Source organism: Columba livia, chromosome 12, assembly GCF_036013475.1.
Source record: "Columba livia isolate bColLiv1 breed racing homer chromosome 12, bColLiv1.pat.W.v2, whole genome shotgun sequence".
Taxonomy (NCBI): domain Eukaryota; kingdom Metazoa; phylum Chordata; class Aves; order Columbiformes; family Columbidae; genus Columba; species Columba livia.
Window position 1 is genome coordinate 16,705,976 of NC_088613.1, and position 15,358 is coordinate 16,721,333.

General features: G+C 37.5%; 1 protein-coding gene across 11 annotated transcripts in view; it reads left to right on the forward strand.

Annotated features, from left to right (window-relative positions):
- Positions 1-15,358, forward strand: part of TENM1 (teneurin transmembrane protein 1) — an 814,857-nt gene that overhangs the window by 574,743 nt on the left and 224,756 nt on the right. For all 11 annotated transcript variants that reach the window (XM_065077940.1, XM_065077943.1, XM_065077939.1 and 8 more), the window contains one exon: positions 422-700. In XM_065077940.1, the coding sequence (XP_064934012.1) occupies positions 484-700 (217 nt within the window). In that variant the 5' untranslated portion in view covers positions 422-483. The remainder of the gene's footprint in view (positions 1-421; positions 701-15,358) is intronic.

Below are 15,358 nucleotides of genomic sequence, written 5' to 3' on the forward strand. Positions count from 1 at the left end.
ACTTCGAAAGAGTGAACTATCTGCTTTCTAGACTTCATAGTTTAAAAGATACCAAATGTGCCAAATGTTATTTTCACTTAAGATGACTGTGCGTCCCTGTAGAGAAATAGTAACAGTTCCATCATAGCTTTAATGCCAAAAATAAGTTTTTGTAGCATTTTGTGCATAAGGTAAAGTGATTGCTTGCTCTAACCGGATAGTGCTTAAGATTTGGTTTTATTTCTTTTTCTTCAAGTGGCTGTTGTTTTAATTCTATTTTTTAAAAAGTAAAACAATAAAATAAGCCATGTTCAGATTCTTTCCTGGATTATAGTGATATTAATACAGTTTAATTGGTTTATATAAACTAAAAATAAAACTGGCCCTTTGTGAGCTAAATTTGTATGTGATATCTGAAGTCAATTATTGTTCTGTTTTCTAGGACTATTTCCTTAAGGAGTTCCAGTTGCTTGTTTTGATGCCTTTGAGCCTATTTAACCAGAGATGGAGCAGATGGACTGCAAACCCTACCAGCCCCTGTCAAAAGTTAAACATGAAGTGGATCTAACTTACACAAGTTCTTCAGATGAAAGTGAAGATGGGGGAAAGCAGAGGCAATCTTATGACTCAAGAGAAACTCTGAATGAATATAGCCAAGAGCTAAGACTTAATTATAACAGTCATAGCAGAAAAAGAAAAACCATTGACCAGTCCACACAAGGTAAATTGTTTTTTCAATCTACTAATTATGGTTATTACATTCTGATTGCTTAATATGAAACAATATAATGTTGTCAGCAGATAAGCAAACATTTTGCTTTCAAAGACTTGTAGTGATACTCAACTTTTTAGCTATTTTCAAACATATTGTAGTATCAAAAATTTAGGAAATACGTTTTTGAAGTAGAATTGCTTTTCTAGCAGGATAGACTGACTGGTATTCTGGAGACCATCACATGATAGCTGTAGAAAAACATTCCTTTAGTAGTTGCTACTCTTGTTACTAATGTTGCCTACTTAATTATTTACTACCTTTGCACATATTGTGTGCATTTTGGTATAAATCAACGTCGAGGTTGTGGGCTTGTTGGAACAAAATCAGGACTCAGCAAAACAAGTCGATTCAATGTGAATCACGCTAAAGCCATTTATTACAGAAACCAGCCTCCTTATATATGAAACTATATTCTAATCACGCGTCCACGCTCCAAGCATGGATTCGCTAAATGAGTATCATGGGCTGTCCATGCGCTGGAGTCTCACTGATGATACGTCCGATGATTCACGCCACGCCAGGATCCGGGTGATTGAGAAACACCCCTCTCTCTCACAGCAGATTCTGTTCTCAGCTTCTCGAGGAGGCCTTGAGATTCCTTTGAGCCTGACTAATTCAGCAACAAATCTTTATCTATCAAAACCCCTCCACATGGGCTATCCCTGCATGTGCTTTCAGAGCCTATGAATGAATTAAAATGCAACAATTTCTCTCATCAAAATTTCTAATTATACAATTAACCAAGGCATTTAAAAGCTGAAGATAATTAGTGTATTGCAAGGAAAAAAAAGGCGGCAGTTGAATTTATTGCTTAACCTTTTGCATGATACAGGCAGAATTCTAGGACAAATATTTGAGATTTTAGGGTTGTTGAGCTAAGGTTAAGAAAAGCTACTGTCTGGTAAGAGGTAAAAGCGAAAGACTAATACTAAAGCAATGGAAGGAAATAAGCAGAACTTACTGCAGCATACCCTGATAGATTGCTGCTCCTGGGAACCAACGTGCTGCATTTCACACACTCGTTACAGACAAGGAGCGTATCTGTTGCCTTTAGCTCTGTCACAAATTCAGGCAGGATGGTGGGACAGGGAGAATATTGTTAGGAATCAGAGTGTGTGTCAGAAGCAGCGAGAGTCCCGTCCCCTCCCAGGTGACAGCAGCAGCGTGCCGTGCCAGGGGCAGCTGCTCCCTGCGCCTCAGGGACTTGCTTCAGCTGATCCGCTGCAGTGCGGCCTGTGCCCCTCAGCTGAACAACTGGCACTTATTAAAGGAAAAAACAAAACGCACACCAAAACCACCCAAAGAAACCAAACAAATCGCTCACTGCTCACTCAGAAAAGCTTTCTTCAATTTTCTGAATATTAAAATAATGTTCTTTTTTTTACAAGGAAATAAAATATAGGCTTTTTGAAGCTGGGAACTTTGTCTCCTCTGTGATGTGTAAATTAATGCAAAAATTAGAATAGCTGTGCTATATAACTCCTATAGCCTTTTTGTTTTTACTGCCTATATTCTGAATCAAGTTACTTTCATAATACTGGTGTTGCCTGAAAATACCTGTAATTCATGGGAGAAATAATACCTAGCTGCCAGAGATAGCCTCGATCTATGCACATATATTCCTTCCAAAGAGTTACAAAACTGCAATATTGGAAAAGAAAAAGTCATGAATACAGATTTCAACAAAGTATTGTATAGAGAACTCAACTTACATGTTTGGTTCTTTATAAATGACTTGATCTTGAGCATCTTATGAGACTTTGCTTAACTAGGATATGGCTATATTGTTAGTAACTGGAGATGATGTAAATGTACATGTAGATTTACTTAAGCAGCTATCTCATTACTGCTAAGTGCAGCAGTGAAAGCAGAACCTCTGCTGTGACCAAGTCTGAAGAGCTTCCGCTTCCCAAAGTTTGGCTGCTGTTGGTCTTTCTGTCAGCTGTAGCATCCCTAGCTCTGACACTTGTAACAGGGTTGCAGTCACTCTGTTGTAGGCATAAGAAACCAGCCTCTGTGTTGAGTTTATTCTTCCAGAACAGTGCCTCTGAAAGCAATCACATTAATAATTTTAAAGAAATGGTCTAATTAGTGTGAGTTTCTGCAAGAAGCTGTCAGGCATGAGCTTACCTCACTTGTTCAGGACTGGCCTGTTAGGAATCAGATTTATGCTTGTGCAGACCAAGTATTTTGCACTCATAAGATTATTTTACTGGAAATATGTGCCCCAAGATTTTTCTGTTCAAATTAAATTTTATTAGATACTATAGGAATTTGCAGATCTTCTGTTTTACAAGCACTGGTATTTTTCTTCTCGGGAGAAACACAGTGGTGTACTGCTTCGAACTGCGGTATGAAGCCTGATGTCTGGATTTGGAGAAAATCACTTAAGCCTCTACAGTAGTTTGTCAATATGCAGGGCAGCTCTTAAATACCTGCTTACCTCTAGGCACCTTCTTTCCTGATCAATCTAGGTCAGACAGTACATTATTATTTCATATATACCGCTTACTTTATTGTGTTATTGAGTATAAAAGTGTTCTTTAAAAACATGCTTGTGTACTAGTTTGTGAGGACGGAGTTAAACTTTGGTTGTTGTACTAGAAATCATAGTTTTCTTCTGTGACAAATTCAGTTTGGTAGAACTGAGTGAGTAATTGCGCTGCTAAGTGTATCTTCTAGGCTTCACAGGAATTCATCCCTATATGTTTCTAGTGATTTAAATCATACAGTTTTACTCTGCCATAAAGTGAACCAAAATATTTGGCCTGGCAAGAAACACAGATTTGAAATATAAAATTAGTTGAGCTCAAAATTCCAACAAGAGCAAACAAGTTTGCAAAACCATGTACAAAATTCCAGACCTCAAGCAGGGTTTGATTTGATCTAGTGTGTTATTTCCAAAAGGACACCAGGTTCCATGCTACTGGGGCCGGGGGCTTGGAGAGTTCTTGGTGAATCTTGGTAGCTGCTCAGTCAATACCATAAATTAAAAACCACACAAAAAAACCCCAAACAAACAAACAAAAAAAAATGATAGGGACATCATCCATAGTTGTATCCCAACATAGTGACATAATATTCTTCTCTAGCACTAGGTACAACTGCAGTAGTACCCTGCACTGAGTGTGTGCTCAATTAATGGGCTGCACAGTGAGGATTAAATCCATGAACTTCGTCCACAAGAGGTGCGAGAATAGATGAGAAAACAGACACGTAGTAACAGTCATGAATGAAGTGATAATGATGAAGGGTGTGATATCAAATGAGCTCTAATGATGGAATGTGAGAGGAAAATTGTTTCAGAATAAAAAAATTAATAAGTAGACGCTTACAACAGGCACAAGTGTAGGGGTATCTGTACTGATGTAGTTAGTTTTCTGAAAAGAATCACCAATTTAGATGTTTATGGAAAATGGAAGAATTTGTATTGGCTACTTAAGCATGGCAGCTTATATAAATAATACTGGGCAGTGTTCTGAATTTAGTAAATAACTTCAGAGTAAAACGTGATTTGTTGCTCAAAATGCTGATATATCTCAGCAATTTCTGTGAAGCTTTTTGTAATGAGCAGTTGGACTATTCATTGTTACTATCAAAACTGAGGATTTTTTCTATGAAGAGCTTCAGTTGAAATCTGAGACTATGTAAAATCATTACACTTGGCTATTTACACATTGGCATACGTAGATAATCTGTATAAACCCAAACTCTGCAGGGCATGAACACAAAGGAAACATTTTCAGAATTCTCAATTATATCCTGCAGAGTTGAATAGCTCTTTTAATATTTTGTAAAGCACTTTTTGTGTCAAAGTTTTGTTTGAAAGGCCATGTGATCTTGCAAATTACAATTTTTTTTTTCCAAGATTGAAAACAATACTCAAACAACTGCTTCGATGTTTTTGTACTCCTTACAATTCCTGAAATTGTATCTCAAATCTTACTCTTCAAAGGGAATTATTTATTGGTTGGTTTCATGCCACATATTTTATAGATAGAAATATGAAAGAAAAAAGCCAACAGTAAGTAACAGAGTTAATCTGTTGATTAAGCAATGATTTCTAGGTGTCATTCTTGAGGTCTAGTACTGATATCCCTTATGGAGAGCCCAGTGCAAGGTAAATGGTGTCTCTGGAGTTATTCACATCAGAAATTTGTAGTTAATCTGACCGTTCCAAATTTAACAAATAACACCACAGACTGTTTCAAGCTGAGCTGTGTTTCACCGGCCCAACAACTCAATGTGAGCAGATAGCAAACTCTCCTGACAAAGTGTCATTGGCTCCTGAAGAGTCAGTGCTAATTGCATTGTGTGTACATGTTAAAAGGCATTCTCTTAGTTGCTGGAATGTTCAAACCCTTTTTTATCTGAAGATACATAAATCTGCAATATTTCATCCTGGCAAGAAGATCTGATGAAGGAAATTCCTAGCAGAACCTACACCATATATTTTGGGGATATTAGCAAACGTAGTAAATTAATTCTTGAAAGAACTGGTAAACGCAGTGTTTTGTATTTGAAGGAGGTGGGACAGATTTGGCAGAAGTCATCAGAAATGTTCTTGCTGGGAACCTCACAGCCGTGAGGAAATAAGCTCTTGTAGTTGTATCATCCATAGATTGCAGTTCTAACTTTTTTGTGGCATGTTCACATCATTTGAATGGTTTTTTTTTCTGTATCTACCAAAGTTAATATGAGAGAAGCTGTACTCTACAAATACTGGCAGTAGAAAAAAGCTTTATGGCTTTTAGGTTAATTATAGATTTGTAGAAAACACTAGTTTAGAGGAATGAATTCCTGATAGGATAAGCATCTGGGATTGAGTCATTGGCATGATAAAGTTTATTGATCATTAACAATATGAGCATATGGTGGTAAATTTCTGGATAGACAAACATATATTTCCTGGCAAGATAAATATATTGAGCTGCATTATTGGCAAGGCAAACTGGAGTTATTCCTAGCAGCGGGATCCAATAGCAAATATTTTCTGGTAAATCTCTGTGAAAGAAACAACATTTTAGAGTGCTTCACAAAGAACTGACCTTTTCTACTTTTAGCCTAAAAAGTAAGGAAAACTTTTTTGTAGGACAAAAGCTGCAGATTGGTAATGTATTAAATATTCTGTAGATAAGGTATGTAGAGTTGTCTTCAGGAGCAACAGGTAAACAGATCCAGCTAAATGTTCAAAATCTTCCTTGAATCTTCCATATGCTTCAAGAGGAGGCCTGGGTCGCAATGTGGGAAGGTTGTGCTCTTCAGCCTAAGGCCACTTGTGTTTCATCCTTTGTTTTTTTTAGCTTACTGCTGTTGCAGTTTAATTCTCATTTCTGCCCTCCATTACATTCTAGTAATGGTGAGGATATACAGGCAATAGAAATGTTGTAGTGCTGAAAAGCGCTTTCGTTCCCTAGAAAGGAAAAACAATATGTGAAGTGCAGAAATTGATGGTCTGTTTTGCTGTGCTCTCAGCAAATTTAATCTTACCAAGAAGGAAGATTTAAACACATGTAACTCTTAACATCATATGACCACACAAAAACACTTTTACTTATCATCACAGACATACATTTAAGTCATGCTGACAAGCACTGGTAGGAAATTGTCCTGTCAGGAAAATGTCCTGATGTTTTTTAGTCATATGTGAAGTAGCAAAAGCTTTTTACATAATAGACATATTCTTCTCTGATTTCAAAATTACGTAAATCCATTCAGGGCAGCAGATGTGCTTTGTGTCTGCACCAGGGCCACAGTGAGTTGAATTTGGGCTGTAATATAGTATGTGGGTTTTGTTTCAATTACTTTGTTTTTAAATTATGTGCAAAGGTATAAATAACCCAATCTTTATTAGCTTCTCCTTGTAATCTTACATAATTTTAGAAGCTCTTCTGAGAATTTAAGCATGTTTTGGCCCTGTCTGCTTCAGAGGAGGGACTTGAAGGGTAATGAAGTGATGTCTGTGTAAGGGCACACAACACATCCCTCGGCCTGTCTCCTGACAGGGACTCAGCTTTTGTGAGAGGGTGATTTAAAGGTCCTTTAGATTTCTGGGCTGCAAACTAGCGGAAGGAAGCGATAGCTAATAAGCTCCATCTCCTGCTGCTGCATGTTACACCATCTGGTCGGACTGGTTATGAGCTTCATGTTGTTCAAAAAAAACTACATATGAGGCAGAGTAAGAGATTCCACACTGCTAAAACTTTAGTGCATTGTCTCCTCCTGTAATCCCTTGCAGAAATGGGGATTCCTGGTGTTCTGTGCTGGGCTTTGTGTGGCTCGTTGTGTGCTAATCACGGGGATGTTACAGTCTCCCAGAGAAAACCGGTGCGATGAGCCATTCCCTGCGGCTCCCTGGACTGGAGCCTTCTCCTCCATGTGGGGAGCATCTGCGAGCGCTAAGGAACGGAAAAGCTGCACGTAGTTTCAGACCCCCTCTGGATATTCTGTCTTGATTTGCCAAGTAATTGGAAATGTCTCTCCTTGGAATAACTGGGGTGAAGAAACCGTATGTTTGTGGCTTCATTAAAATACATTTCCTTCCCCTCATAGAATCAAAATATGTGAGCAAACTGAATGTGCAAAGAAACTATTTCCCACGAGGCTGAAGTGCTCCCTCCCTAGATCACAACTCTGTTACAAGAGCTCGTAACTTGCTGTCACCATACCTGTAGTGCTGCTTCCAATCTTCTCATGTATGCCATCATCTCAGTGGAAACAATGTCTTGTATGATCAAAAATAGGTTCATTCTCATAAGTAATTCCTTTGATTTAAGAAGTGAATATTCTAGAGGGGAAAAGTGAGAAAAAAAATCTGCTGAGAAAAGAAAGAAATGAGAGAAGGATCTCAGTTCATTTTCAATCCCCTGCTAACAAATCTCATCTGAGGAATAAAAAAAGCATTCTCCAAATGTTACGCTAGCTTAGCAATCCATTTGTCAGTGTACAGGTGCAAATGACAAACCTATTTTCCATTTTCTTCTCTGCATCACCAGTTTTCCATAGTATAAAATGCCAGAAATCATAGAAATAAAAATTAGAAGGGAAGGATAACCCAGCCAGTGTAACAGAAACTGAGTGATAGCAATCCTTACAGGAACTTGTGCCCAATGCTAATGGAATATCTACAGCAGACGCTTAAACTTTTGAGTTAATATGTTCTGGAATTCTGTTTGTCAAAGCCTGAAATTATATCTGTAAAATGTTCTTGCTGTATTAATATAGCCTCTTCCTATAACATTTAAAAGTGCCCAAGAAGATCTGTCATAAGTTAAAAACAAGATATCAACAAACATCAAGACAGGATGACAAAGTGATTATTACAGAATATGGGAACCAGTGAAGAGCTCTACACTTGTTCTACAGCCCTTTCAATATACATACTCTTGTTGTGTCTTTTATGCCACTCTTGAAACAAAGAAAAGCTGTCTTATTTTCTGTAATTAGAATTCTGGTTTGCTTATCTCCATTTATAGAGCAGATGCTGAAACAAAATAACATTTCTTCCCAGCGTTTCTCTCTCAATTATGTATCTGTCAGAAGAGTTTGTACCTCTCAAAATAAAGAGCTGTCACGGATTAGCTCAGTGAGTCGATGACTTTAAAAACCTAGAGATGCTTAAGGTTGTTCCACTTTCCGGGAGGTGGCATTTCTGCCCATCCCAAGGCAGGTGCAATGGAACCACCTGAACCTGCTCCCGCTGCCTCCCGAACAGGCAGCGAGATCATAGGTACAGCCTGCGGGGACGGGTGACACGGAACCGGTCCTGGCACTTACAAAAACAGGGAGTGTTTGCTGGTAGAAAGCTGCCATAGAAGGAAAAATCAGTGTAGTCTTAAACATTGAGAAAAATTCATTGCAGATTCCTGAACTGTTCTGTAAAACTTCTGTTAATAAAGTCAAGTTTAGATGAGCTGAGGTTAATCTGCTTTTATGTTTATCTGGTTTTTAAATTTATTTGAATTTTAAATCTCCCACCGAATGGAGAATTATTGATTCACTGGATTTGCCACAGTCTTTCTCACTAGTTAATATATAGTTTAAGATTACTTCCACTCAAACAAAGGAAGACGCATTGGTCTAAAAGTAAGTAAGGGAATAAATGTCCCAATATGCTTCATTTATGAGCAGGTTTTATTTAAGCTTTCTAACAGTTGTCTAATATTGATGGTTTTGGCTTCCTGGTACAGGTGTACAGTTCTATTGCAGAACAGCATGAGCAGCAAAATATTTGCCAGAAATTCTTAAGGCTCCCTTGCTTCTAAACATTTTAATAGGATCAAACTGGTTGGTGTTTAGAAGTACATAAAAACTTGAGTTCCTCTTCATTTTAAATTACGGAGCAAAGATTATTCACATATGATTTTCTTAACAGCATAATGTAATAAAATGTGTTCTGGAAGCAGATTTGTTATACATAAAAGTTACAGAAATGGAAATGCAGATAACACAGTGAGTGATCGTTTATGCATATGTTAATTTCTTTCAATTTATTAATCATAATCTTTCTCTAAGTCTTAAGAACAGAATCTCACTTGTGCTTTCACTGATTAACTGTAGAAGTTTGTATATCTGGCATCATCCAAGAGACTTGCATGATTTACTACAATATTGTTCAAGAGAGAGGTAAGTAATAAAAGTAAGCATTCATAACTAGAAACACAGTTAACAGCACTAGTGCAAAAAAACCCTGCAGTTTTCTGTTATCAGGCATCTTTTTGTGGCCTGTGAAACATGCACGCACCTCTGCTAGGGAAGGAAGTTTTAAAATTCTGATCAAAGAGCAACTTCAAATATTGTTTAAAACATTTGCACTCAATAACATTTGGACATATCAAACTTTTTCCTTATTTCCAAAAAAATTAATGATGTCTACTAGTTCAATCTCTCTTTCAGCATCTTTTGAAGTAAAACAATTCTGTAACTTATGCCGCTCTAATCAAGACAAGAGAACTTTCTATTTTTTTAATAAAACTCATATAATGACACTGACTATATGGTCATCTGTAATGTAATTTTGAGAAATACTTTTAATCTTTCCTAATAATGAAATTAAAGAACTTGATTATTACTCAATATTTTTTAGTAGAAATCAAAGGACTGTATATTGCCCTCCATAAAATTAGTTATTCTGTTCAGCTGGAAGCAGGAATTAATTTTGTAATTTCTCAATAATGTTTTCTTTTGTTATTTGTGTGAGAATTTTTGGATTCGTTTCTACAGACATAAGTACAGAAGGGTATGCATGTGTTATCGACATAGTACAATACAAGTTCTACCTGCATTACTTTAAGATGCAATCTTGTACCCTACCTCGTTTAGTCCAGAAAAATAGCCAGAATTGTTTTCTGATATTTTGTTGTACATATGGAGATGAAAAATATTAAAGGAAATGGAGAAATAAGGAGTGTGTACACTTGCATGCTAACTTTGAACCAATTTGTTTTTTTATTTTGCAATTAGGGCCAGTTACCAGAAGTTTAAATCGATAGAAATTTTGTCTAATTGTTACCCCCAGCTGTATTCCCCTGTGCTGCTTGGAAAAATATATTGGTAATTCCTATTCTCATTCTGTACTTGGGGACTGATTACAAAATTCGTTTATCTGTGTCACTCTGGAAGGAAATACAGAATTCATGAAGAAAAGGGCATGGTATGAAAAAATTCCTTTTTTCCTTTCTCAATTGAAATACAAGGATCTTATTCACCTGTTCTTACTGGAGAAATCTTAATTCATGTGAGCTTATCTCTGATGACCATCTTTTCTGTCACCTGTTCTAAAAATAATGATGACCACACAGTACCTGTCTGCATTTAGCGCACTCCTCTTCCCATTGCGACTGCCATCACATAAAGTGTCTCTTTGTTTCTTTAACTATATTATATTTATTTTCTCTTCCCATGTATCCAGCTTTTCTGAATCAATACTGTATTCAGTAATATTTAGTAAGTTCTAGTGAAAGAAGGTAAAACGAGCAGGAAAGTAATACATTTACTGGAGTATCTGTCTGTGTGATCTTATTGAGCACAAGGCAGTTTAATGTCAGAACCACTCGACTTGTGTCTGTGACAAAGGACAAAGCTCACCCTTCACCTCACCAGTCAGCACAGGCTATACTTTCAGCATTATACTGATTCTATGGGTAAAGCTAAAACTGAATATACTAACTTAGGCAGCTTTATTCAGGAATGCATTGTGCCAGGACAGTATTTTGATACGCTGCTTGATGGTTCTCATTGCTTCCTCAATATTTAAGCTTAGCTTGATGAATTTTCTAAGATATTTTGGGGGTTTTATTGATCATCTTAAAAATTCATTTCCCACCGATTAACTTCCGTAATAAATTAATGCATTAGTTTTAATAGGGTGGGCTTTTTTGACTCTTAAGAGAAACTATCTGATATGTAGTTTTGTATTTTACTTTGATCTTTGGATTTTCTGTAGAAATTTTCTGTGAAGATACAGGAGATTTTTTTTTTTTTATTTTTCTGCTTATGGATAAAAATATGAAAAACGTAGGTATGTTTTTAATATTAATTCTATATGCATTCAGTCCTTTGACTTCACTAGTCATACTACTGTAAATCAGAAAATAATCTTTCTGTCTTTAACAACAAAAGTACATTACAAATTATGTATTGTAGTATGTGCCTGTACATAACCTTGAGTAGTGTTTTGTCAGAAGTGTATAATTAGTGGTTTCAGAAAGGAATTATTTGTAGTATTTATTTGATTGGTTTGGTTTGCATACAGGTTCTGAAAGGATTAATCGAACTGTTGAATCTAGGGGTAGAGCTCTTCCTGGTATCAGTGAGAATTATGCTTATAGGCGTCACATCAGTTTAAGCTGATATTGTAGTAGTGATTACTTAATGTTTGCAAATAATTATTGACTGTTGATCTGTAGAGTTTATGTGTTCAAGGAGAGGGATGCTAACAGTTTGCTTTTATTCTATGCTTAGAAAGCAAATCTGTCCATCTTTATGTCCTAGCTGCTGGATCAGACTTCTGAAGACCTAATTGATGCATCTTTTTAAAGTATCTCTTGGCTCCTCCCTACACTTTTACGACTTTGATGGCACTATGTAGTGTGAAGGTTTGGCTTGTTTCCCAGGGATGGCACAGGGACAGGAGATCAGCAGTGGCTCTGGCTGCAGGCTGGGTCACACCTGCCTTCCAGCTGACTCCAGGGCAGTGGTACAGGTACATGGGGTGCACTTTTACCACTGCCTTCACCACAGAGCAGCTTTATTTGCTGTTGCCTACTTAAATAATAACTGCTGGTTCGCATTTAAGGGTTGTCATAGCTTTACTCCATGCTGTTTGGAGCCAGAAGATACAGGCAATGTTTCCTTTTTCCTTCATGGTCCTCTTAGACTCCTTGTGAACTCTGTATTCTCAGGTCTCTGTTACCCCATGTTGCTGTTCAACTCATTTTTGGTCATGAAAGGTCCTTCAGAATAGTCTGGTCTGCTTTCTACATATATATATATATATATATATATATATATATATATTTTTTTTTAAGAAAAGGGAAAAAAAACATTTGAGGACTTCTGGCACACAAACATTTTCTTTTAAATTTGAGGGGGTTGTTTGTTTTTGTGGGGTTGGTTTGTTTGTTTGTTGTTTTTTGGTTGGTTGGTTTGGTTTGGTTGGTGTTGATTGGTTGGTTGTTTTTTTAAACCTCAGAGAGTTAAACTCTCCTACTTCAGTCCCACTGTGGTGGCCATTGTGCTTTTGGGTGGGTTGCCAGGTGCTCACTTCAGCTAGCCAGAGGCTTGTGCCACTAGCAAAGAACTGGCTACCTCTGGAATTTTCATTACTCTAAGTAAGCAAGGTGTTCTCTGACATGAAAAGTTTTTGGAGTAGTGGAGAAAAGGAGGGGGTGGTGTTGGATACCTCAGTGCTATTGACTTCTTATAGAAGTAATAGCAGTAATGTATTTATTGACGTAGGACTGAGCACACCTTCAGGGACATAAAAGCTATTTAGCTATTTTTCAGCCTTGTATTTAGAACCTAACCTAGGGGATAGGTCTGCCTACTGCAGGCTGTTTCTCCTGGCACCCATCTGTGTGTCATACAGCTGCACTAGACCTCAGTGCAAAGTGAGCTGTGTCTGCTTTGGCCAACTTCTCCTGAACATTATTCCCACTCTCCAGTGAAGTATTATTCAGCCTTGATTTCACCCATGTGGTGAATATTCATTTCACAGATAATTATCGTCATCCCTGAACAGCTCCACTCAAATAAACCAAACTTCTCATGCTACCAATCATTTCTGTTGCTGTTTTGGCAGCATGTATCTTATGGTTCCTCACGCTTTAATAATGCTCCATCATCTGTGGTATCAGATTTGGGTTAAATGATTATGAAGAGGGTTAGAAAACTTTGCCTTTTTACGGTGCTTGATGTTTTAGGAGAAAGAAGAGAGACGCATCTGCCACTCATCTTTCCATGTGCTGCCTTAAATCCCACACCTGAATGTGAGGTAACAGCACTGTGGGCATAAACAAGGTGCTTCTTTGCTGTAACTTGCTGCTCCAATTTAGATATCTATTGCCATCAATTGAGTGTTCAGACATTATCTTTTACTATTTTCAAGTTTTTCCCAAGGATTTTGGTTACTAAAAGAAATCTCGGTCCTTAAATCAGCTATGGTAATGGGTATGTCTAGACTGTCAGTTGAGTGGAATAATGTTTCTAGCAAGTACCTATATTTGAATTTTATGCATAAAATATATTTTCATGGCTAATAAGCCATACTAAAGGAGAAAAAAACAAGAACATAAAGACAGTTTTCTTTCTTTTGTGTATATATATTATTAAAATGAATGAAAGTGCTAAACAAGAAGTAGATGCAATAACAGAAGGAAGAGATGAGCCAGTTTCTGAAGTGGTTGGAGTTCAGTGGCGGATTCTTTGCAAGTGAGATATTTACTGACTGGCTCTCTTTGGCAACATTCAACAGTTTTACAGTGTTTGCATCATTATTTTGTAAAAATTAGCCTCAAGACATCCTTAACAAACCTGCCTGTTAAAATTTCAGCGAACTAGTCTAAGCGAGAAGACAACTGTACTAAACAGGAAGATACTGACTTGTGAAATTTTCTGGTCAACATCTAAACCTTTTCAGTAGCAGTGGTGCATCCGCAGGCTCCTCCTAATGTTTTGTTTTCTGTCCCCGTGTCTGTCCATTCATTCCTTGATCTTTTACCATTCCTCATTTTGAATTGAATTAAACCAGGGAGTCATGGGAAGGGGGACAGCAATGAGGGATGTAGGTGCCCTTCTGAATGTGTGTGTTATTGATAAGATGGCCTGAATAAGTGATTTTTATTGGCCTGGCAAAAATTGTTCTTAGTCCTATGTCCACTTTCTTCATTGCTACACAGCAGCTCACTGTTCACACTTCTTGGTTTTGAGTCATTGTCATGTTCACACCCACTGAGTCCAAGCCCTGCCTGCCCTGCTGCCCCCTCCACTGAGAGCTCTATTATAAAAAGGTGTTTGCTCCTAATTCAGTGCTCAGTTCATGTGTTTACTGAAATAGGAGTCAAACTGCTTTATAAGAGCTCTGTCTGATTAGAGTTGGCTCAGAGAGGATGCTGCTATGTTTCTAAAGAGAAGTGATTTAAGCTCCTACAAACAAATGTTGTGGGTTTTCTCCATTCATATCCACTCCTGGATGTGCTGCTCGCATCCTTTGCCAGTTGCCCCGATCAGCTGTGCTGCTTATTTCCCATTTGCTCTGTCACTGCTGTGTCTAATATCAGACACAGTACGAGGTGGTGCAGCTCAGGAAATGGGGAAGCAGCTGGTAGGGAGATGAGACAATACTGAATGGTGGATAAAGTGAAAAAAAGACAAAATCCACATGTGACTTGTACCCTGTGGGGGAACTGTTTTTTGTAAAGATTCAACTCAGCAGGTTTGCATGAAACAAACGTAATAGGGAAAAAACAATGGAAAACTGCTTTTAGGTCTGTTTAAAACATAAAGCTGTCTGCTAGAAGAAACCTTTATACAAAAGGATATTTAAGCATTTCCTTTTTCTGTGGAGGTTGTTGTTGGATTTGGGCTTTTTAATTTTTTTATCTAAAAAAAACCTCTTACACAAATGGATATTAGCTTGCATTTTTTTTCCTGATACTTTTCTTTCTCCTGTAAAATAGTAAACACTGAGGGAAGAATAGGCAGTAAATTCTGTGAACTATCAGCAGGTCTCTTGAGACTGCGGAGTTTGTCACAAAGGGAATTTATTATATGTGCTGTGTCAAGATTGTGAAGTTTATAGTTTCACGTTTTTACTTTGTTTTGTTTACTTCCCCTCTCCTTAATATAGGGAGTGTACGTATGAACTGTGCTTTTCAATATATCAAATAGTTCCTGCTCCAGTCCTTCTAGTACAGCTTAGGGTAGAGCTAGAATATGTTTTTACAGAATAAAACCAAAAGAATCGAGACACTTAATGCTCCTGTAGTGTTGTTGTTCTTGCATCCCCAGCATGACTCAGAATGGCTCAGGGGCAGGATGGGGCCCTCTCCTTCCTCTGCAAACACCAGCTCTCTGCTGGGCATTAAAGCACAGGGAGGTTGTCTC